General features: G+C 41.8%; 4 protein-coding genes, 1 long non-coding RNA gene and 5 other non-coding genes across 11 annotated transcripts; 9 read left to right on the top strand and 1 right to left on the bottom strand.

Moving 5' to 3' along the window:
• The first annotated feature begins 142 nt into the window (after nt 1–142).
• On the top strand, nt 143–3,039 carry b3gat3 (beta-1,3-glucuronyltransferase 3 (glucuronosyltransferase I)). The gene is made up of 5 exons (XM_027013984.2): nt 143–694; nt 795–963; nt 1,066–1,417; nt 1,571–1,861; nt 2,017–3,039. The coding sequence occupies exons 1-5, from the start codon at nt 613–615 to the stop codon at nt 2,113–2,115; spliced, it is 993 nt and encodes a 330-aa protein (XP_026869785.2). The 5' UTR covers nt 143–612; the 3' UTR covers nt 2,116–3,039.
• Nucleotides 3,040–4,523: 1,484 nt separating this feature from the next.
• sb:cb1058 lies at nt 4,524–6,776 on the top strand. 2 transcript variants are annotated; one of them, XM_027014022.2, is made up of 3 exons: nt 4,524–4,601; nt 5,179–5,852; nt 6,469–6,776. In XM_027014022.2, exons 2-3 carry the CDS (start codon nt 5,208–5,210, stop codon nt 6,610–6,612), a joined length of 789 nt encoding a protein of 262 aa, XP_026869823.2. In that variant the 5' UTR covers nt 4,524–4,601; nt 5,179–5,207; the 3' UTR covers nt 6,613–6,776. The 2 variants fall into 2 exon arrangements, with proteins under 2 accessions (XP_026869823.2, XP_035375853.1); XM_035519960.1 differs by lacking the exon at nt 4,524–4,601 and having other exon boundaries at nt 4,928–5,852.
• Nucleotides 6,777–8,027: 1,251 nt separating this feature from the next.
• Nucleotides 8,028–12,016, top strand: LOC113579822. Its single transcript, XR_003410908.2, has 14 exons — nt 8,028–8,071; nt 8,646–8,676; nt 8,897–8,927; nt 9,125–9,177; nt 9,405–9,442; nt 9,644–9,688; nt 9,867–9,915; nt 10,217–10,254; nt 10,423–10,472; nt 10,658–10,692; nt 10,987–11,038; nt 11,267–11,320; nt 11,492–11,519; nt 11,693–12,016. It is a non-coding gene; the product is annotated as an uncharacterized LOC113579822 (long non-coding RNA).
• On the top strand, nt 10,293–10,358 carry LOC113579838. Its single transcript, XR_003410913.1, has one exon. It is a non-coding gene; the product is annotated as a small nucleolar RNA SNORD29 (small nucleolar RNA).
• LOC113579842 lies at nt 10,783–10,910 on the top strand. The gene has a single exon (XR_003410917.2). It is a non-coding gene; the product is annotated as a small nucleolar RNA SNORD22 (small nucleolar RNA).
• LOC113579839 lies at nt 11,072–11,147 on the top strand. Its single transcript, XR_003410914.1, has one exon. It is a non-coding gene; the product is annotated as a small nucleolar RNA SNORD31 (small nucleolar RNA).
• On the top strand, nt 11,360–11,430 carry LOC113579841. The gene has a single exon (XR_003410916.2). It is a non-coding gene; the product is annotated as a small nucleolar RNA SNORD31 (small nucleolar RNA).
• Nucleotides 11,556–11,630, top strand: LOC113579840. Its single transcript, XR_003410915.2, has one exon. It is a non-coding gene; the product is annotated as a small nucleolar RNA SNORD31 (small nucleolar RNA).
• A 2-nt stretch (nt 12,017–12,018) lies between the features above and the next one.
• arl2 (ADP-ribosylation factor-like 2) lies at nt 12,019–14,626 on the bottom strand. Its single transcript, XM_027014009.2, has 5 exons — nt 14,387–14,626; nt 14,028–14,138; nt 13,260–13,422; nt 13,030–13,110; nt 12,019–12,595 (listed from the first exon to the last, which is right to left on the bottom strand). Exons 1-5 carry the CDS (start codon nt 14,449–14,451, stop codon nt 12,461–12,463), a joined length of 555 nt encoding a protein of 184 aa, XP_026869810.2. The 5' UTR covers nt 14,452–14,626; the 3' UTR covers nt 12,019–12,460.
• A 4,356-nt stretch (nt 14,627–18,982) lies between these two features.
• Nucleotides 18,983–21,005, top strand: batf2 (basic leucine zipper ATF-like transcription factor 2). The gene is made up of 3 exons (XM_027014008.2): nt 18,983–19,293; nt 19,492–19,599; nt 20,274–21,005. The coding sequence occupies exons 1-3, from the start codon at nt 19,213–19,215 to the stop codon at nt 20,574–20,576; spliced, it is 492 nt and encodes a 163-aa protein (XP_026869809.2). The 5' UTR covers nt 18,983–19,212; the 3' UTR covers nt 20,577–21,005.
• Nucleotides 21,006–21,238: the final 233 nt, after the last annotated feature.

Here is a 21,238-nt window from a genome sequence, read left to right as displayed (position 1 = left end):
TTTACCTTTTTATATATTCTAAATTCAAATTCATTTCTAACTGGCTAAGGGGAGTTCTTGCTACTAGTCTCCAAAAATTAAGTTAGTATGGAACTACAGTGATTCGCTCTTTGTCCAGGGGAATGTAATCGATGTTGCGCCCCAACGGAAACTGTTGGGAAAGGGTGTAAAATGAATACGCTGAATAGTTGGGCGGTTTTTGTGCATACGAATGGTTCGCTAATGACTGCACACGATGGTAGTAGTTATGCGAATTAAAAAGAAACCCGAAAGTATCTACTACTGTCACGATTGGATGTGTAAGTGTAGTGGTTCGTTCGTAGCTCCCAGTGAATGTCAGGTTTGTCAACAAGCCGCCGCACTAACGTTACAGCCGGCTAAGCCCTAGAGAGCGAGGTTACGTTTAGCTAACGTTAGGTGTGTTGGCTACGATTATTCGCATTATTGCACCTTCGCTGAACTGGAAAATATATGTTTTCCTTCCCGACTCCAACCGGTCATCATGCTTCCGCTAAAAAGCCGGTTCGATTAAAAGGAGTGCACGTGTTCTCCCGGTGAACCCCGAAATTGCAGCAGTCAGCAGTTTTGTGGTGTACGTTACCTAATTTAGGAATGAAGCTCAAACTCAAGAACGTGTTCCTGCTCTACTTCCTGGTGTCCTTACTGGGGCTCCTCTACGCGCTGATGCAACTGGGTAACGCTAGTGCATGTCTTTCACTTCGCTCGTTTCAGTCTAAGAGTTCACCGGGCAAATTACTATGAAAGAATTCACAGGTCTTTGCCCGTTCGTTCAGGTCAGCGCTGTGACTGCAGAGAACACAACTTGCCTAAAGATCGTACCATCTCTCGACTGAGGGGAGAGCTGCATAAACTGCAGGAGGCAATGAAGAAGTCGGAAACAACAAAATCCTCCAAGAAGAGTGTTCTACCTACCATCTATGTAATAACACCTACCTATGCCAGGTATGAAGATGCAACGTTTAACATTTTTTGAAGTTTGCTGTTGATGTGCAAGCAAGCTCTTTTCCGAGCACTTTTCTCTCTCTGTCCCACCTCGGCCTCCAGATTGGTGCAGAAAGCTGAGCTCACCCGTTTGTCTCAGACGTTCCTGCATGTTCCTCAGCTCCACTGGATCCTGGTGGAGGACGCTCCCAGCCCGACACCTTTAGTCCGGGACTTTTTGGCTAGCTCCGGTCTGACGTACACCCACCTCCATGTGCTGACCCCTAAAGACAAGAAGCTCCAGGAGGGAGACCCCGGCTGGCTGAAGCCCCGGGGAGTGGAGCAGAGGAACGAGGCCTTGCGCTGGCTCAGGGAGACGGCAGCTGCGGCAGGGGGGAAGGGGCCCCCCCCTGAGAACGCCGTTGTGTACTTTGCTGACGACGACAACACGTACAGCCTGCAGCTGTTTGAGGAAGTGAGCGAGTTTTGTGCATTTTTTTAATTAAATTTTTTTTTTTAAGAATGTATTCTACATTACACAGCATTCACCGCATCTTCACAATGGTCCTTTATATGAATTTAACTGTTTCTCTCCGTGACTTCCCTTGTTGATCTGAATCTGTCTCAGATGCGCTACACGCAGAGGGTGTCCGTGTGGCCAGTGGGTCTGGTAGGGGGGATGAGGTTCGAGCGACCTGTGGTGCAGGATGGGAAGGTGGTTCGCTTCCACACCGGCTGGCGCCCTGGCCGGCCCTTCCCCATCGACATGGCTGGCTTTGCTGTCTCCCTGAAGCTGCTATTGGCCAATCCCAAAGCTCGATTTGATGGTGATGCTCAGATGGGTTTCCTGGAAAGCAGCTTACTGCAAAATCTGGTCACAATTGAGGGGCTGGAACCCAAAGCAGACATGTGCACCAAGGTGGGCCTTGACTAGATTGTTGTTTCATTGCTTTATCAGCATTGTGGTCTAGTTGAAAACATCTTAACTGGGCAGGTGTACCAGGATAAAATGGTGCATCCATATAATCAGCAAAATTTAAATTCATTTTTGTTTTGTTGGTTTTGCTGACTCAGGTGCTGGTATGGCACACTCGGACTGAAAAGCCAAAGATGAAGAGGGAGGAGGCTCTCGTTAAGCAGGGGATCGGATCAGATCCCAATGTGGAAGTGTGAATGCATCCTCTCCAAGAGCGCCCCCATACACACGCATGCTCACACATGCACACACACATACACATACACACTTAAAATTATGTAGGGGGCTAAGAAAGTTCTTGTTTAAAAATTTGGATATATATTGAAACTAGAAAAAACACTAATTCTGAATTCTTATAGACAGATCAATTTGCTCTTGCATGTCAAATATGGCAATATGGCATGCACTACGTAGTCTTTTAGTTCACGATAAGAGCTGTTCAGACTGTTACCTCTACAGCACCTTGCATCATTAACTGGAATTATTAGCTTAATTTCTATTAAGCTAAGTAGCTTTATGATTTAACTACATCAGTAAAACACTGATACCTTTAGGACAATATGCCATGTACTCTGTATTAAGTGATGATCTTGTGTGAAACACAGGCTTTGGCTTTACTGGGGGTGAATGATGAACATGAAGAACGGTGCTCTACTGAATTTCCTTTGTACATACTGTAGGATGACGTTATTTATATTTGTACAGAATAGTAAACCCTTTACAAGTGTGCGGTTATATGTGCAGTCGGCCTGAATGATCATGGGGTCTGCAGTGATGTTTGGGGCTGGTATCGTTTCACTGGGGGTGGGAGTAAACCGTAGAGGAAATCCCACTTCCATTCCTGTGATTTGTCTGCCTTCTCGATGCTTCAGTATTGGAAGTCTGTTTCCTGGTGATTACGATTATTCAGTGTATGGTTTTTGTGATTGGCTGTATGTGTATGTCTGTGAACACTTGCAGTTTCATATGGTTTTGTCTGTAATAGCTGCAGAATGCAAGTAGTTGTTTAGTATCTGTCCCATGCCTCTAAATGTATTGTGCTTCTTATTGTTATATTCACTTGTTGTCTTAGTGTTACAGAATTCCTATAAAATGCCTTTGAATAAAAAAGGTGTTTTACACAGGTGTCCTCTTTATTTTCTGTGTAGTTTCAGGATCCCCACCCACAAAAGATGAGGCTGGTAGGTGTTGTCAGTATGCACGTGTACGTTGTCTGTGTCACAGGACATAGAAATACCGTGGCTACAATTCCTCATTCCCCACTCCTGTAAAATAAGGAGGTAATCTTGATTTAATCGTGTGACTGAAATTCATGTAATACAACTGTAAAGCAATATAACTAGCGTGTTTTGTGTTACCAGCCATTGGATAGTGAGACTTGGAAGTCAAGAGGTCGAGATTAAATCTTTTAAACACTGCCACCTGAATGATTCATCTCTTAGGACTTGTGCGTGTCGGGCCCCACCACCCACCGCGCTTTGTTTCCCCTGTACTGTTCTTTGTACTGATGTATTCATCCACTAGCCGTACCTCTCATGACCCGTGTGGAGTGGTGATGCTCACCGATTTGCCGGCCCCTGATCACTATGGCGATGTTGCTAGGTGAGTGATAGCCCTAGTAGCCACGGGGGGGGATGAGTACAGGCAACACGCACCCCTCTTAACGATGACTCATAACCACTTCCCACACAAGCCATACATAAAGCTCACCTCACATTCACGCAGCCTCATTAGCGCATGTGCTGACACGCACAGCCGCCAAGCAGCTGTTTCTGTTGCTCACGCTAACACTGGCTAATGATCCATGGTTGAGCTACAGCTGTGGGCGGGGGTAGAAGCGGACAGGACTACTAATAAGCCTCTCGCATGTGATATTACTCGTGCTGTTTGAGAGGCGCAGTATCAAGGGTCGATCTGTTAACGGTCAGTCAGGCTTTGTTAAATGCACTCTGACCTGCCTCAGAACTGAACATACTAATTTTATGAAGACTTCCAATTCACGTTAGAGTTCAGAGTTCTATTTATGGAGGCCGTGGTGTACCTTAACAGCACGCTTTTGAAAATGGGTTTTGTGTGGTGTTCTTCCTCCTCTCTCTTTAGTGAGACATATCAAACATGAGAACACGTGACCGCGTAAAACTATTTTAAGTAAATCTCTGTTTTTGTTTTGCATCATGAGTTAGTAGAAGCAGTGGTGCAGTATAGCAAGTTTTCTGGTGGAGACCTCTGACATCGCAATGTGTTCCCACCCAGAACGTGATGACATCCTAAAGTCTGGGACGGTTATACAAACAAAGCCCATGTCCTCTCGGGATTCACGCACAGGGCAGGCGCGTCATGAGCAGTACTCATGTTGTTCTCCGTCATCATTCCTATAGCGGACTGTTGCATGCTTATTGTATTTGATGTTCAGTACTCTACAAGTGCTTGGATGGTATCAGCATCTAAGTGCCAGTTGGTGCATTTAATTAGCCGTTCTGTGTTGAGACTAACCTTTCTCCCTGGGCTTATCGAGAGTGAGAAAGAGAGGGCCAGGTGTGCGTGGGGGATAAGCAATAGCGTGATTGTTTGAACGATGACAGGTTCAGGCAGGGTCTATGACGGCAGTGCGCGAGTGTGTGTATGAGCTGAGGCTGCACTGAGCACACCAAGGGAGCTCAGCGTGTCGCGCAGCACACAGCAGGTAAGATGCTGTCCTTCCTGACACTTAGCAGCTATGACAAGCACAGCTAAATGTATTACTTCACATAGCCATATATGCACATGCCACATCACAAAGCAATAATTATGGTAAAAGGAGGTGTTTTACAAACCGGACTTTTGTTGGTTATGTGCCAGTGTGATGGAGATGTGCTGAAGGGATAGGGTAATGCAGTGGGCTGTTCAAAGTCCTGAAGTTCTTTGTGACGGCATGTCTGTGTTGCGCACACTCATCAGTCTTGGCACTGTCTGCGGTTCCAGCACATCTGGTAGAGGCAAAGTCAAAGTGGGGGAGGAGCACCGATACTGGTGCGCAGATGACACGCACACATACATACACGCGTGCTCTGAACTTTGGATGCTGTCACTGATCAGGTGAAAGATAAATACACAGCACAAGAACAAGAATTAAGTACCTGCAGCTTCCTGATGATCTCTCACAGAAGACTTCTGCTGGGCTGCACTTTAGAGTTTGGGTTTTACGCCGAGACAGCCTCCTAGACAGAAAACGACATTGTTTTACTTTTCACATCTGGTTTCCTGCAACTCACTTTCCACAGTTTGCAAAAGAGGGAAAACCTCAGCCACCATGACAATCGGCAAGAGTTCCAAGAAGATTAACGCTCCTCGATCCCCTCCTTTCCTGGACCGGGCCACTGGATTCTACGGCCGTTTAGATGAAAGAGAAGTCGAAACGAGGAAGGAGGTGGAGACCAGGGAGAAGGAGGCAGCTTTCAAGCCTGCAGTGGCAGAGTGGAGCGGCATCCCGGCCCCCAAAGGCTCGGGCTTGCCAGCCGAAGACGAACCCGGCATTTTCGACTTTGACCAGGGCATGATGGAAGATGATGGAACCACCCTGCTGAAGAGGAAGCCCAGCCGAATGAGCCGGCGCTGGAACAGAAAAAGCTCCAGGAGGGCCGAGCCTGGCCACCTGCCTCCAGGGACAGCGAGCCAGAGTGCGGGCACTGATACCGAGGTGGCTGCTCCCGTGAACCAGAGCCAGGATGTGGAAGGGGAACGCCAGCCTGGAACGAGGCTGGGCACAAGAGCTCCAGAGTCCCTCCTGGTCCACTTCTCTGTAAGGGAAGAAGCCGATGATCAGGTGCTCATTTTGGAGCGAAAGGAGGGAAAAGGGGAAGCCGGTGAAAAGAGGAGAAAAGGACAGATGGAGGAGAAAATGTACGGTGGGAATATGAAGGTTGCCAAACGGACCACACTTAGGAGTTATTGCAAGGTGAGACACCAATATAAAGCACTGTTTTAAAGGGTTGGGCTGCAGCTGCTTAAAATCATTCCACAGATTCCTAAAGGATTATGGCCAACTAATGACTACTAACTCGATATCCTGAGTTGATGCACAGAATTGACCAATAATATTTCTCCCAGATTACATCTAACAAACAATGTAAATGCAACATCGTCCTGCAAATGTTCATGCTCTTCTTTCCCCACCATAATATGAGATGTGTGTATGAGAGTTTATGCTAGTGCAGTTCTTGCATGGGTAGAATGCTAGTTACAGTTTAACTTCCTTGTGATGTAATGTATTCGCAGTGAGTCATTATTATCAAAGCTTGTTCCCCCTGCATAACTGTAGGCCCACTAATGGCTTTAGCCGTAGCTGTAGGGCTTTTGCTTCTGCGTTATAACGTTATCACATTCCACGTCCCATCACTTCTTGTGTTTACCGTTTTCCTTGACACTTGTTTCTGCATGATCACATTGCCCCTGTATTGCACAAATTCCCAAATATACCCCTTTTGATGAAATATCCTATAAGTTACTGTCCGTGTGTGGCCTGTTTGGATTGCATCTGGATCGTTACACGTCTGTTGTTGCTTCTTCTGTAGGTGTTCGACAGAGCAGTTCGTCGAGGTTGGGAGACCTTTGTTGCCAACTTGTACAGTGTGACCCTCACTCCTGTTCCTTCTTCCTCATGCTCACCAGCCACATCCAAGCTAAACAAGACAGTTGCTCTGGTGGAGTATAGATAATACTGAATAAGCTGTTTTTTTATTTTAGTTGTTTGTGTTTAGCCTAATAAGTTTATTTTTAATTATATGAACACTACTAAAGAATAAATCTGTTATACCTGGAGGACGTCTCTGCACCTTTTTGTGTGTAGTTATACGCTATCTAAAGTTTAGCACTGAGCTTGCTGTAGGATGGTCTACAATACCAAATATGATAGAGCAAGGTTTATTTTCAAATGTGCCTGCAGGTAGCACTTGGAGGAAGGAGCATGTGAACTCTGCACAGGCCAACACCAGGCTTTTGCCCTACAGAGAAAACACACACACACACACACACACACACCACACACACACACTCACACCTCCTAATGAACTGGTTTAGGACTTTCCAGATGTTATGAAACAGAAGAGCTGGGAGCAGTATAATGGAGACAGGGGTCTTGGATATCATTGTCTTGGATTTGTAAAAAAAAGCAGCCATATGTACAGACCTAAATCTCCAACACTGGGAGCTCATTCAGATCCCCCCCGCCAACCACCTCAATTATATTAAATAATTAATAATTAAATATTAAATAATTATATTAAATAATGTTCTTCTCAACTGTGAAGTCAAAGGCTGTGCCAGCTGACTGAGTTGTCTGTATTTATCATATGGTAATGTACTGATGAATTAATCATAAGATTGTAAGTCTAATTTAAAAAAACCCACTAGCTAACCCTATTTAAGTTCTGTTTAAATGTTTACTTTATATTAGATCATTAATTTCAAGAAAAATGGAAATGTAATAAAATAAGTTGAATGTATGCACTTTCTTATTTCTGGTTGTTTGTTGTTGTTTTTGGGGGAGTGGCGAGAAGTCAAGGAAAAAGGAATTTAGCCAAGAAATGAATTAGAAAATTTGAATTGTTTTTCCTTTTTTGCTAATAAAACAGCCTGATAAGGTTTATGCATTGATATTTTGACACAGGCATACATATTTTCATACACCAGTATTAACCACCAGTCCATTTGAGAGCCAACGATAAACTCACTTGATCCAGCTAATCCAGGGGGGAACTGTTAAATCTCCGCTATCGTCACCAGAAACACATAAAACAACCCCCCCTACAGGTATCTTCAGAACTGGAGTTATTCTGTATGGCTATATCCTACACCATAACCCTAAAAATTAGTGCCATCTGGTGGAGAAAAAGTGAAACTAAAGCATTTTTTTGGCAAAGAAGTGACGTTTCCTTTGCAAAAAAAAAAAACCCTAAGGTGTTTGTTAATACTGTATTTTTTATGGAATGTATTTTATACTAATTCCGTTACCTCTTTACTGTTTAACAACACGTTGGCAGGCAATACTTACACGGGTTTTAAAACGGTCAAGACTTTTATTTTGGCCTGTAAAAAAGGGAGGAGTTTCAAATGGGGCATTATAAAATACCGTGACACCTTACCTTCGGTCACTTTGCTACGGGACACAACATGGAGGTAAGTTATAGATCTAATTGAGACTCTATAGCTACTTGAAGTATTTATTTTTGTTGTTTTTCGATTCACTTGTCTTTTATGTACCTTGCACAAGCGACGTGCTAATGTTTATGACCGCTTTAAAGCGAAATGAATGAATAAATGACTCAGGCCTTGGAGGGAACGTGCTTGATTATAAATCCCCTTCTTCTGTCGTTCGTTTTCCAATCCATGACCATCGTAGGCCTGGTGTTGCTGTTTTGTTAGGTGTTCTGCCTAGCATAGAAGTTAACATGTTAATAAGCCATGCCGATTACATATTAACGTTTTTGGTCGAACATCTGATAAATTGGCTAGCTAGCAAAATTAGCCGGTCTAGAAGCGTCTTCACAGCCGCCTTGGACGGGCTGATCTCTCAGTGATGATAACTTTCACAGACCTGTACTGAAATGCTGTGATTGCATTTGTATTATCTGATGAGAGACTTATTAGTTAGCGTTTTTCTAAACCCGAGCGTGTGGGAGATGACCATCTCTACACGTGTGGTCATGCGTTAACACGCCGGAGCAGACTAACGCGGTCTTCGCTTTTGCAGTTACACGGACCAGGAGCTGTAGTTATTGACGGTAAGGTTCAACTTCGCTTGACAGGAATAGACCACCAAAGCATCACATTTTTGCTCAGAGTCGACAAAATGGATGTGATTCTTGTACTACAGTGATGTTACTTGAATTCTCTCTTTCTTAATTATTTTGAAGAATCTTGTTCTTACTGAGTAGTTACATTGATGAATATTGTAGATTAATCCTCAATGTTGTGTGACTGGTTTCAAAATGCTCTCTGCAGGGTCCTGTTGGGGTGAATACTGCTCTCCATGGTAAGCTTCACACTCTTCTGGCATTTCTTTGGCTCTTCTGGGTATTTTAATGATGAATTTATTGACAAGCATATATCTGATGTACAGTGATGCTTACCTTAAAATCTGAGCCCTTGACCATTATGGTGCCAGACTGTTGTACCCTTCCCAAACCTGCCATTGGTCACCCTACCATTTTTTTTTTTTTTGGTCTGCAGGATGAATACATCTTTGCTACCTGACTAACATGGAGCCTCAGTTATGTGCCTTTGTAAGTTTTTGTGCAACTGTTATGGAGCCTTTTGCATTAAGAGCATTTTCTTTGCTTTAATATGTTAAGAACGTAGTCTGAAGTGATTAACGGGGTTTATCCCATTATTTCTGGACGACTCTTGTCGAATGGCATTCTAGTCACCAAAGTCTGATCAGGCAAAAGTGGTGATCAGATCTTGTTGTCTGCTGCTACTTTTCCTAACTTCTTTTCTATCACTTCTCCAGTTGCCCCAGGCTTTATGTTCATGTTGGGGCTTTAGGTGGTAAGTGTGTTTGTTTCTAATATTTTTACAGCTTTATAAAGAAGTCTGAAAGGATGAATAGGTTCATACCTGTTAACTTCTGGACGACATTAGTCCCATGGCATTTAAGTCACCAAAGCACTGATCAGATGGTTCATGGCAAGTCCTGTTGAGATGAGCATGGTGTCCCACCTGAATTGGACCGTGTTGTTTGTTTTACAGGGCATGGCTGAGCTGAAACGTGCAGAACGCTGCTCATGGGTACTGGTAAGTGTGCCACCTTTTTGTATCTGCTCTGTCCTAGGCATGGTCTCGCTGATGAATTTTTCTTAGCTCAGTTTGAACCAATGTGAAAACAATAAACATCTGAGAGATTAAGGCCATGTTTTCACTGTTTCACAACATGCAGTCATGTACAACAGCTTCCTACTTTTTCTTCGTTTAGAAGCGTTTCAGTTCCTCGGCTGTCTGGAAGTGGGAGCTTCCATAGAAGGGTGAGCAAGCATATTGGTCTGACTCCTGAACACTTTTTTTTGTAAATGTAAAATCACAACCTGAGGAAGGGGCTTCTGGTTTAAACTCTTGATTCTGACTGTAGAAGTCTTAAGGTAACATTAGTTGCAGTCATGCTCTTGAATCCACATGTATAGCTTCAAGTAATTGGGGTTAAATGTTTGATCATCTCTTTCTTTACTGCAGACGAGACAAATTCACAAACACCATGTTCACAGCTAAACAGGTCTGGAATCTCATGTCTTAAACTCTTCTCAACCACAGTGTTCTTGTGTTCCACAGATCACGATGCTTTGAGCTTTCTGCAAAACGCAGCCAAGGTAAATCAGAACCCACCTTTTTGTTTAATTGGGTCTGGTCTCGGTGATGAAGATCCTAAGCTCACTTTGAACACCTGTGAAAAGTTAACGAACACCTGAGAGACCCTGGACTTGCTAATGTGCTTGTGAGGTCCCACCATGAGCTTCACTACTTCTTTTTGTCTACAGGGTTGCATTCACAAGATCAAGAATGCAGTTCAGGCTGTCCTGAAGTCCAGGTATTTCTGAGTACATGGGTCCTGTTTCCATATATTGCATCTTATGATGATTTTTCTTTTTGGAATCTCGTTCGTCTGAACTCCTGTTGAGAAATATTCTTACTGATGATGCAAAGCAACATTGGTGCCTTTTTTTTTTTTTTTAAGGCAAGCAAAACCTAATTGCTGTTTGCACTTATTTTAAGGTGGACCTCAAGTTGTAAAGCTTCACTCTAAACAGGTGAGGAACCTAAATGCTTGTAAACTGACATGAATATAGAGTACTTGGCAGGTTCTTGTGTGCTAAAGATGCCTGATGGTACTAGCTGGTGCTTGGTGATGAAACGTGCACGTGTCTTACGCCTTGTGTCAACACTAGAACCTGAAAAGGTGAACCCACTGGTGTTGCCAGGGCAACAAGGGGATAGCCTGTTGGGGTTGCCAATGGTCTGACTGGCCCAGCTGTGATGGGACTTGGGTCTGTTTAAGCTCTGTGACCATGCCTAATGCAGTGCCTTTTTTTTGTTTTGTTTAGCTGGAGTGGGATGGTGGTTTCCCTCAAGTCCAAAGGATTGCTTGAACATCAGGTAAGTGCTGTTGGTGTGGCCCAGTATATTAAACTGACCAGAAGTGATGAGTTGTTTGGTTACCGCCCCAGTCTGATTAAGATGACTGATTGGTATCCCTCTGATTCTGCACAGATGCATGGCAGTTACATTTTCCTAAAATGGCAGCTGCAACTTCCCTAACTTGAGTATGTGGCACCTTGTGGTGCAGGGTCCTCCCCTTTTCAACACTACTTTTGTATTCTACAGTGGGAGAACCATAACGCTGTGTCCATAGTAACTGAAGCTGGCCTGGAACACAAGGTTTGTAATTGGCCTTACTCTTGTTGAATTTCAGTTAAGCTCAAATGATGAGTTCTGATTACCGCCCCAGTCTGATGTGTAGTGATTGAGTGGTAACCCTCTGATATGCTGAAGAAAAGCTGCTTGGGGGGGTTCCTCTGGGAGTCTTCTAAATTTACACTTTCGTTTCAGGTCTTCAGCTCCAGAAGGGACTGATCAGGTGCTGAGCTGTGCATCATTCTTCTGTTATTCATCTGTAACACATGATGACCTTTTTATACCGCCCCAGTCTGATTTGTAATCTGACTGATTGGTACCCCTCTGATTTTTAATAGTAGTGCTAAGGGGTGCATGTCATTATACTTTCTTTTAATGCTGGTTTTACTTTTTTAGGTTGGTGTTCATGGCTCACTGAAGATGGCTGCATGTTGACTCCTTTCCCCTTACATTTAAAACTTAAACTCAGTCAACAATGATTGCACTGGGCAAAATGGGGCTATTGTAATATCTACAACTGCATGTGGAAGGAACATGTCAGTATGAACCTAAAGCACATGTTGGTACATGTTTAATGTAGCAGACTTTATCCAGAGGGGGGGGAAAATGGCATCCTATGTGCAATTGGAAGGGATTGCTTCACTAGGCTTAAGTGCTAGCAATGTACAGTATGAAGTTAAAGCTGGCAAACTACACCTAATAAAGTAAACTCACAGATCATCTACTCTTAAGGCTCTTTTATTTAAATAACATGCAAACATGGCATTGGTATCAGCTTTTATTTTGCTTAGCTTGCAAGACAGCACACTTGCTACCACATTCCCAAGCAACACCTGCAGCTACAAGAAGTGTTTGTTTGTAAAACCTACTGACACATACAACTAGCAAGAGAACCTCCTCAGTACACATTGGCTTTCTCTAATGAGGACTCGTGGCTTCTCCAGTGAGGAAGTGGGATGGTTAACATGAGTAAAACAAATGTCACTTGTGCCATCAGTGATTCTTTGCCATCATGGGTCTTCATTTTGAAGTCAGCCATCACAATACTGCTGTGCTTCCATTGTACCTGGGTTATAACCATAGCATCAGACTGATCAGGTAGTGACACCAAATGATTATAACAGTAGCACCCCCAATTGAGTTGTACAAAGTTGGGCTATTCTCTCAGTCTGCTGTAAAGATCCGGGCAGCGATGTCATCCAGGAGCCAGTCAACACCTGTTAGAAGGTTCTCGCCAGTCACGGCACTGCAACCCACTATACACCAGTGATGTGTCTTAATCTCATCTAGAGTGAGTGCCTGTCAACCACAAAAGACAAGCAGGGTCTTGGTCTTTTTCAACTGAAAAGCTCTGCAGAGGAACAGGTCAGCTTTGCAAATAACTGCTGTCCTTGTCAGGGATAGTCTTCACTTTGCATCCTGCAGAGTCACAACACTGTACTTTTTTACAAAAACAATTTAAGCCATAATGGGCTTAATTGGCAAGTAAATAAAGGTGTGCTGTAGTAGGAAAGCAGCAGCAAATGCAGTGCTGTGAGCCTAAGGGGCAAAATGAGGAGCACCAGGGCTGGGCTAAAAGAATCCATGAAGCAGGTGGATTCTGCAGGGCCACATGAGTTTATGTACTCTTGTAATACAATACAGTGATTAGTGAAGCTAAGCATGCAGCGCTGCAGTGCGCTAGTTCGAAAAAGGCCCAATTCTTGTGTATATAAAAAGAAAAAGATAGTAACCTCTCTAATGGCATCCTTTGACAGCGCACCAGGTAGATCCTGTTTGTTGGCAAATACTAGAAGAGTGGCTCCTGCCAGTCTCTGGCCATTGAAAACAACAGACAAAATCACTTTTCTGAGGGAAAATGTGGCACTAAAATGATGTTCCTCAACGTAAACAAGTGGATCATTGCAACTGACAGTTCTTGAGAAAATATTCAAATGTGTCATTAATGCTGCTGCACTCTCACCTCCTCCAGTAACAGTGCACCGAGTTCTTTTCTGCAGTCCTCCAGCCTCAGTCTGTCTGCACTGTCCACCACCCACACCAGTCCATCTGTGCTCTCGAAATAATTCCTCCAGTAGGACCGCAATGACTTCTGACCCCCCACATCCCAGATGTTTAACTTGAACCTATTTCCATGTGAAAAGAAAGACCGAGCCAATGATCCAAGTAAATCTATCACAGTTAGGACATGCAGCATCAAAAGTACACACCATCTTATTGAAATCTGTGTTGATGGAAGGGCTGAAATTAAGACAAGTTATTCCAAATCTTAGTTTACTTTTAATCAGATCAAATAATGTTTATAAAAATAAATAGATGAAAGTTCAGTGCCTTTCTTGAATATGCTTACACCTCTTAACTAAAACTTTGTGGAACCACCTTTGCTTTGGATAAGGCTTTCAGTAATGTAAGCGGATATGGAAAGTGGGTCATTTTTAGCAATGATCATTAAACATAATTATACCTCTGGTGAAAATAACTAAAGCTGCACATTTATTATGAGAAAGTCAGTTTTGTACTTTCAATAAACGCAGTGGCACAACCAGAGCAAATATCTAACATTGTAGAGCTGGGCTCAATTTCATTTCAATTTAATTAGTTCATGAGATCAGCTAACAAATTGAAATGTAGTGACTATTCCAGCAACACTGGGCATCACGTAGAAATAATTGCATTAGCCGTATATAAAGAATCTATTAATCCTGACATCAGTCACTAGGCAGTTTTTTACCCTCTATGTTCCAGTGTCTTTATGTTGAATCCCAAAGTGGGAGAAATGGTGCTGACGTCTTCGCCATTAAATTTCTTCAAAATAGTGGTTTTACCAGCATTATCCAGACCACTAAACGCACGGTTAAGGAACAAGAGAGGACAAGCTACACCCGACATGATACCACCAGCTAACCAAGTAACGATAGCTAGCTTGCCAGCTAAATGAAACTCGATATCCCCGCAAGAAACAAACCAAATTCATTGCATGCAATGAAAAAAAAAAACAACCAAGAACACACAAGAGTATAAACAGACAAATGAGCCAAAATGCATCGCGCTGATGCGAATACAAGGCTGCGGCTCCGCGATGAAGGATACAGCATCAGCAGACGCATCTCTCGCTCCTTGTGTTTCAGTTTCTTTAGTATCGTGAGTAAACCCATCGTAAACGGCCTTCTCAGAAATCAACCACAGACCGTTATCTAGCTGACACAAAAGCTGGACTTCCTCCTATTCTAAAACAACATAACACGACATACATTCGCTTGCTGATAAATATCGTTTATTAGCTTAACTGTCGCCTCCCTCACGCTGAAGGTAAGCCCGGAAGTGTTGCTATCCTCGTGTCCAGTATACTGAGATATAATTGGTTAAATGGTCCAAGGCCAGAATACTTGATTGGTTGTCTATCACAGGTCAGTCCCGTCTTTTACGTTTCCCGCAAATGGGCGTGTCTATATTTTGGATGACGTACAGCAGCTAGCGGGAAAAAATCAGTCTACATTACAAACCGGATATAGAGAACCATGAGGTGTGCTCGGAGTCAACTTTAGAAGACACCTTTAAGGTGTCTGACGATATTACCTCCTGGTAGTATGATTCCCCTCACTTCTATCTACCCCCCTTCTCCTTGTAACCATCCGACCACCCTTATCCACTCCGAATGAAATTCTGATGTCATTGCTGTATATCTTGGTGGGATGGAGGTGGCGGATGGTTGCTCCATTTTATATATATAAAAGCAAGTTTAAATATTAATAAAATATAAAAGCAAGTTTAAATACATCCAAATTCTGATCATAACCTGCTTTTTATACACTGTGGTTTAATCTACCAAGTGAATTGTAATATTTTTTTCAATTTGTGGCCCATACTAAACACAAGAAGACATTAGTAGTACCAAATTGTTCTTTCTACCCATTTAAACCACAGTATTGTTTTGTTACCATTCCAATTTATTTGGAATTGACTTCTGTACAATCCAAAGATCCAAATTTAAGTCCATTAATGGCACTAAAGATTTTTTGGCATTCAAGGCTACATGCTCATTTTAATAAAGATGGTAAGGATACTCCATCCAAATGTTATAAAGCTGTTGAAAACTTTGACTTCTTTAAGTGTAACTGTACAAAGTCCTCCTGGAGAAGGATTTGCTACAGAAGGATTTCAAATTTGTCCTGGGAAGAATATTCTGCAGTTAGAGTTAACAACAAGAGGTGGTCTTGTCATTTGGAGGAAAGACATGACAATAAAGAAGCAGAAGACAAAGATATGATGCTGAAGTTTTTTTGGCTGTTTAAGTTAAGTCTGGTTTAAATAATAACATTCATTATAAACCTACAGACTCTCATTCTTATTTACAAAATAACTCTCCACATCCCAAGGCCTGGAAATACTCCATCTCTTACTCACAGCTATTAAGACTTTAATGCATTTACACTGTGTGCACAATTATTAGGCAAGAGAGTATTTTGACCATATCATCATTTTTATGCGTATTTTCCAACTTCAAGCTGTATAAACTTGAATGCTTATTGGATTTAAGCATATCAGGTGATGTGTATTTGTGTAATGAGGGAGGGTGTGGCCTAAGGAGATGAACACCCTATATCAAGGTGTGCATAAGTAGTAGGCAGACTCTTTTCCTCAGGCAAAAAGGGCTACAAAAACAAAACAAAACAGATTTAACTGACTCTGAAAAGTCAAAAATTGCAAATAGTCTGTCAGAGGGAAAATTGCTAAGATATTGGGGCGTGATTACAGAGCCATCATTTTGTTGCAAATTGTCAACAGGGTTGCAAGAAACATGTTTAGAAAAAAAAGACATAAATTAACTGCCAAAGATTTGAGAAGAATTAAACATGAAGCGGCCAGGAACCCATTATCCTCCAGTGCTGTCATATTCCAGACCTGCAACCTACCTGGAGTACCCAGAAGTACAAGGTGTTCAGTATTCAGAGACATGGCCAAGATAAGGAAAGCTGAAACCTGACCACCACTGAACAAGGCACATAAGGTGAAACATCAAGACTGAGCCAAGAAATATCTGAAGACAGATTTTTCAAAGGTTTTATGAACTGAGGAGACGGGTGACTCTTGACAGACCAGATGGATGGGGCCGTGGCTGGATCAGTAACGGGCAGAGAGCTCCACTTCGACTCAGATGCCAGCAGGCTGGAGGTGTGGTACTGCTGCGGGCTGGTATTATTAAAGATGAGCTAGCTGGACCTTTTTGGGTTGAATATGGACTCCAAATCAACTCCTATACCTACTGCCAGTTTTTAGAAGACACTTTCTTCAAGCAGTGGTACAGGAAAAAGTCTGCATCTTTCAAGATGACCACGATTTCTATGCAGGTCAATGCTCCATTGCATGCATCAAAGTACTCCACATGACCCCCTTCCTCAACTGATCTAAACCCTATTGAGAACTTGTGGGAGATTTATGATGAAAGAAAACAGTACAGCTCTCTGAACAGTGTCTGGGAGGCTGTGCACAAAAAGAAACTGATTAAGAAACTGACAGACTCTATGAATGGAATGCTTATGACTGTTATTGAAAAGGATGGCTATATTGGTCACTTTTTTTTTTTTTTTTTTAAATATCAAATGTTTATTTGTAAGTTGTTTATTATTCTCACTTTAACAGATGAAAATAAACAAGTAAGATGAAAAATTTGTTTTTTATTTAGTTGCATAATTCTGCACACTAATAGTTGTCTATTATGCACACATGTATATTCGCCTAAGAGAGCCAAAGCCTTACTTTTACTTTGCTAAATATTCAGGGCTGAAGTTTAGAAACATTTTGGATTGACTGGGACCACTGTAGTTGTTCAATAATAAAATGAATCCTCAAAAATACAACTTTGTGCACAGTGTACAGTGAAAATGAGGACTTCCAGAAACTTATGGCAAAGTATGAATATTTTCATAACTGTCGATTAACTAAGGAAGTTGTAGATGACGACTTTGCTCATGTTTAACTGTTGAGCGAAAGGAAGCGCTGACCTATTAACGGTCCACTGTAAAGACAATAAGAATTCTCTCGGTGCACTCCTATAATCCAACAAATCAAACACTTAATACTTAATAAAACACAAATATTACACTCAAACACTTCACAGCCCTCCAGGATTTTGCACAGACTGTGCCCCTTTTGAAGAAACCTTTACTAATCTACCAAATTTCTGAGCCAAAATTTCAAATACGTGTTTGTCAAGAGTGAGAGAAATCACCTCACCTGCTCCCTTTTGTTTGCAACTTCTCTAGATGTGTTAAGCGTATGTTTATTGACACGGCCTCATAAAATAACCAACTTTAAAGGACTGATTGTCATTCATCCTGCAGGTGTTGTTTATTGTGTATATTACAAGAGATGTAATCAAATGTACACTTGTCATTTCCAGTTACAAGGCATTTTAATGGACAGTGTCTGACATACCTGTTTGCATTGCCAGATGTTGCTATAGTAGCAATGAAGTGAGAAAACTTAAGGGAAAAGAACTGACCTACACTATTGGTACTTTAAATCTCAACTGAGTTATGTTATGAAATAAACATCTACTATTTTTAATATAAATTGGCTTCACCTCCTAGAACTTCAGAAGCGCTTCATTTGACAGCTAATGAAGGACCTCTTTCTGAAAAGTATTGTCTTTCTGGAAACTTTTTGTACTAGATTTAATTTTTTGTTGTTTTCTATACAAGCATTGACCAGATTCAGGGAATAACTGAAATGTATGGTAGAGAAAATGACTGTGTAGGATTAGTCTTTTTCGAAACCTTCTGTACTACTCTGTAATTTTTATTGGGAGTTTGGGAGTTTGAGGGTGTGGTGAAGGTCTTTACTGTTCCTAGGATTGCATTCTTCTGGCTGAGATTGATGCCATTCCTGGGATCTGTTGGAGCCCCTCCTCTAGGTTTAAGGGTCACAACGCCAGTCCACACTGGGACAACTTTGGCCTTAACCTTCCACATCCTCTCTATTTCTTTTTTTCCATTCCTGGTATTTTTCCAACTTTTCATTTTTCTCCCTTTCGATGTTTCCATCACTTTGGACTGCCACATTTATTACCCCTGCAGTTCTCTGCAACTACTCTTGCGATGACTTGTTGGTTCGCCACTATAACAGGAATAAAAAGGCAAAATTCCTAGTACTACAATTCATCTACGTTTAAAACATGAGGGACAAAGAGGTACAACACACACAATTCTAGGGGAGGTCAAATCCTTTCCGAAAAACTCTCCCGCAATGCCACACCCACAGGATGTAGATACATGACCATATAAGGTATTTTTGGCCAACTGCAAAAAGATAGCCACAATGTTGAATAATTATGTACTGCGTTTTCATTATGAGGAGCAGTAACTCTGTCAGAGCCACATGCCTCCCAGTAACTAATAATTTACTTTGTGATATTAAAGGATAGCAAAGTTGCTTTAGTAAAATAGACCCTCAGTAATAAGTGAACGTGTGCGTGTGTGCACCAGTAGACTGTGACAGAGAACGTGGGGGTGTTTGGGTGAGTAAGTCAAACCGGGAAATAAGTATACGGGAAAGCCTCCTGCAACAATTCAATGTTTGCCTACTCCTGCTCCGCGAATACGGCCGTTTAAAATAATGTGAAACTGAAAGCGCTCCCATTTGCCTCAACATTTCGTCATCCTTTATAAAGCGCTCAGTTAACAAACCTCCCTGTCTCCGCTCTGCTAGCAGACACTCATGTAATGACGGACAGTTTGCATAATCTTTCAACTAAATATCTTACCTAATTTTACGTTGTGTCAGTTTAGGTCAAGGGATGTTCTGATGTTTTTTTAAACTGTAGCTAAAGAACGTTTTTAACTGAATGCGAGTAAAATGCACGCAGCGTGTTAACAATTTGTATTCAAAACCAAAGACGGCCAAAACGTTACACAGAGATGCCGGATGAGCTCATGGAACATTTGGAAGGGGAAATAAACTTTCTCTCTGGAAGTGAATCTCAAAGTCCGTCAAACTGGGTAACGGATTTATTATACGCATCGATTTGAATTCCCTGATATTTTCTTGGAATACTGTAATTTGACTTTACAAAGATCTGAATCTGCATATGCGGTATTCTTCTTCTTTAATAGCAATTTCTACTGTTGTTTCTTCAGTTTGCATTTTCTGAACTTATTTATTCAACGTGTTTATATGTTGCCGTGGTCGCTATTCAGGACAAAGATTTGGGAGGTGAGAGAATTTGTGAGCGGCGACAGAGGAACAGAGATGCCGCGCGCAAGAGTCGCAAAAAGCAGACAGAGAGGGCAGATCAGCTTCACGAGGTCTGTATATTGATACCCTGGTGGTCACTTATTGGCAAATTTGTCTGCGTGTGCGGGTGTATATGAGCTCACTAGTAACAAATAATGTTGATATTCAGTAGTGCGAATAGCTTTGTGTGTGCCTGTCTGGGCAGGCATTTCTTGGAAACATACTCTGTTAAAGGAACAGTGCACAGGGTTGACAAGGGTTCAAATTCCACAAATCATGTGTTTCCCAATATATCTTCCTTGTCTTCTTCTGTATGGGTACTTTTAAACTCTTCTGATGTGCTTCATGCATGTTAAATAGTTAATGTCTCTTTACCCCTAAATATTATTTTCTTGTCTACTTTTTAAATAATCACATGGCAGACAACAGGAAATCAATTATAAACTTCTCCAATCATTCACTTTTACTTTCGGTTTGGATCTCATACTAATCCTGGACTTTCCCTCCTTATTTTAATATTTTTTTAAAATCTCATTAGCTGTGGAACAGACGGGGGCAGGGCTGTTTAGTATGGTTGATCAGGCAGGCCGCATTTATTTAATCTTTTATCAAAGAAAAGCATTTTACTAAGAGAGATAACGCAGTAATGACTGCAAATGTAAATCTTTTGTGGTAGTCTGCTGTATTTAACCATCTGTGAGAAGAGAGTATAAGATAAAAATACAGTACTTTCTTTTGCACACAGGAATTTCAGGCTCTGGAACAGTCAAACACCGCATATCAGAAAGAGATCGCTGAGCTGAAGAAAGAACTGCAGCATTACACTATTCTATTACAGGACCACGAAGCACAATGTACACTGCCTTCAGTACCCAGCACGGCAGCCACACCATGCACTTCTACCTCAGACTTCATGCAGACCTTCATTCCAAACCATAATCCAGAACCACCATTCACGCTGATGTCTACACAGGACCAGATAGCACAATTCAGTCTCTCTGAATTCCTGGACAGAGCTGAATGGCACTTGGACTTGATTGACATTTAAGATTTTTGCTATATAAAAAAGACCTGCTGAAGAAAGAAACAAATATTGGACAGCAAAGTAAGATACTATAGTAACAGGGATCTTTATGTCTCTGTCCTAACCTTCATATGGCTTTAATATTCAGATGCTCATGAAGACCAGACTGGGTCAGGTGCTTTATCTTGGGGCTGGAATTAAACTTTACCCATGATGATAGATCCACAGGAGTATGGCAAGGCCCCACATGCTTTGGGACTTACTATGAAAAAGTATTTAGCTAACACATCCACTCACCACTACTGGCTATTACTGGGCAACTGTATGCTTTTTTGTACAAGATGTGAAAAAGGTGACAATGCATCTTATTAACTTTGGCAATGTTGTCAACCCACCACTACTGAATGTTGTTTGAATTGATCACTAAACCAGATGCTGCTGATCTGTAAATAATTAATGATATATTGGTATTTTTAATATAAATATGTAGTCCTACTTTAAACTAACTGTAATGCGAATTGTACAATATATTAAATATGCTTTTCTGATGACTAAAAAAAGACATTTTCAGACGTTTAGCGAGGACTCTCCGTGCACTGACAAAAAAAAAAAAAAAAAGCTGATCAGCATTCGGCTACATCTCACGCCAACCGAACGCCAGTGTAAGAGTCCTAATGACTTCAGCC

The sequence above is a fragment of the Electrophorus electricus genome, chromosome 19 (assembly GCF_013358815.1).
Source record: "Electrophorus electricus isolate fEleEle1 chromosome 19, fEleEle1.pri, whole genome shotgun sequence".
Taxonomy (NCBI): Eukaryota; Metazoa; Chordata; class Actinopteri; order Gymnotiformes; family Gymnotidae; genus Electrophorus; species Electrophorus electricus.
The sequence above is the reverse complement of the archived record's forward strand: the minus strand, read 5'-3'. Positions and strand labels throughout refer to the sequence as shown.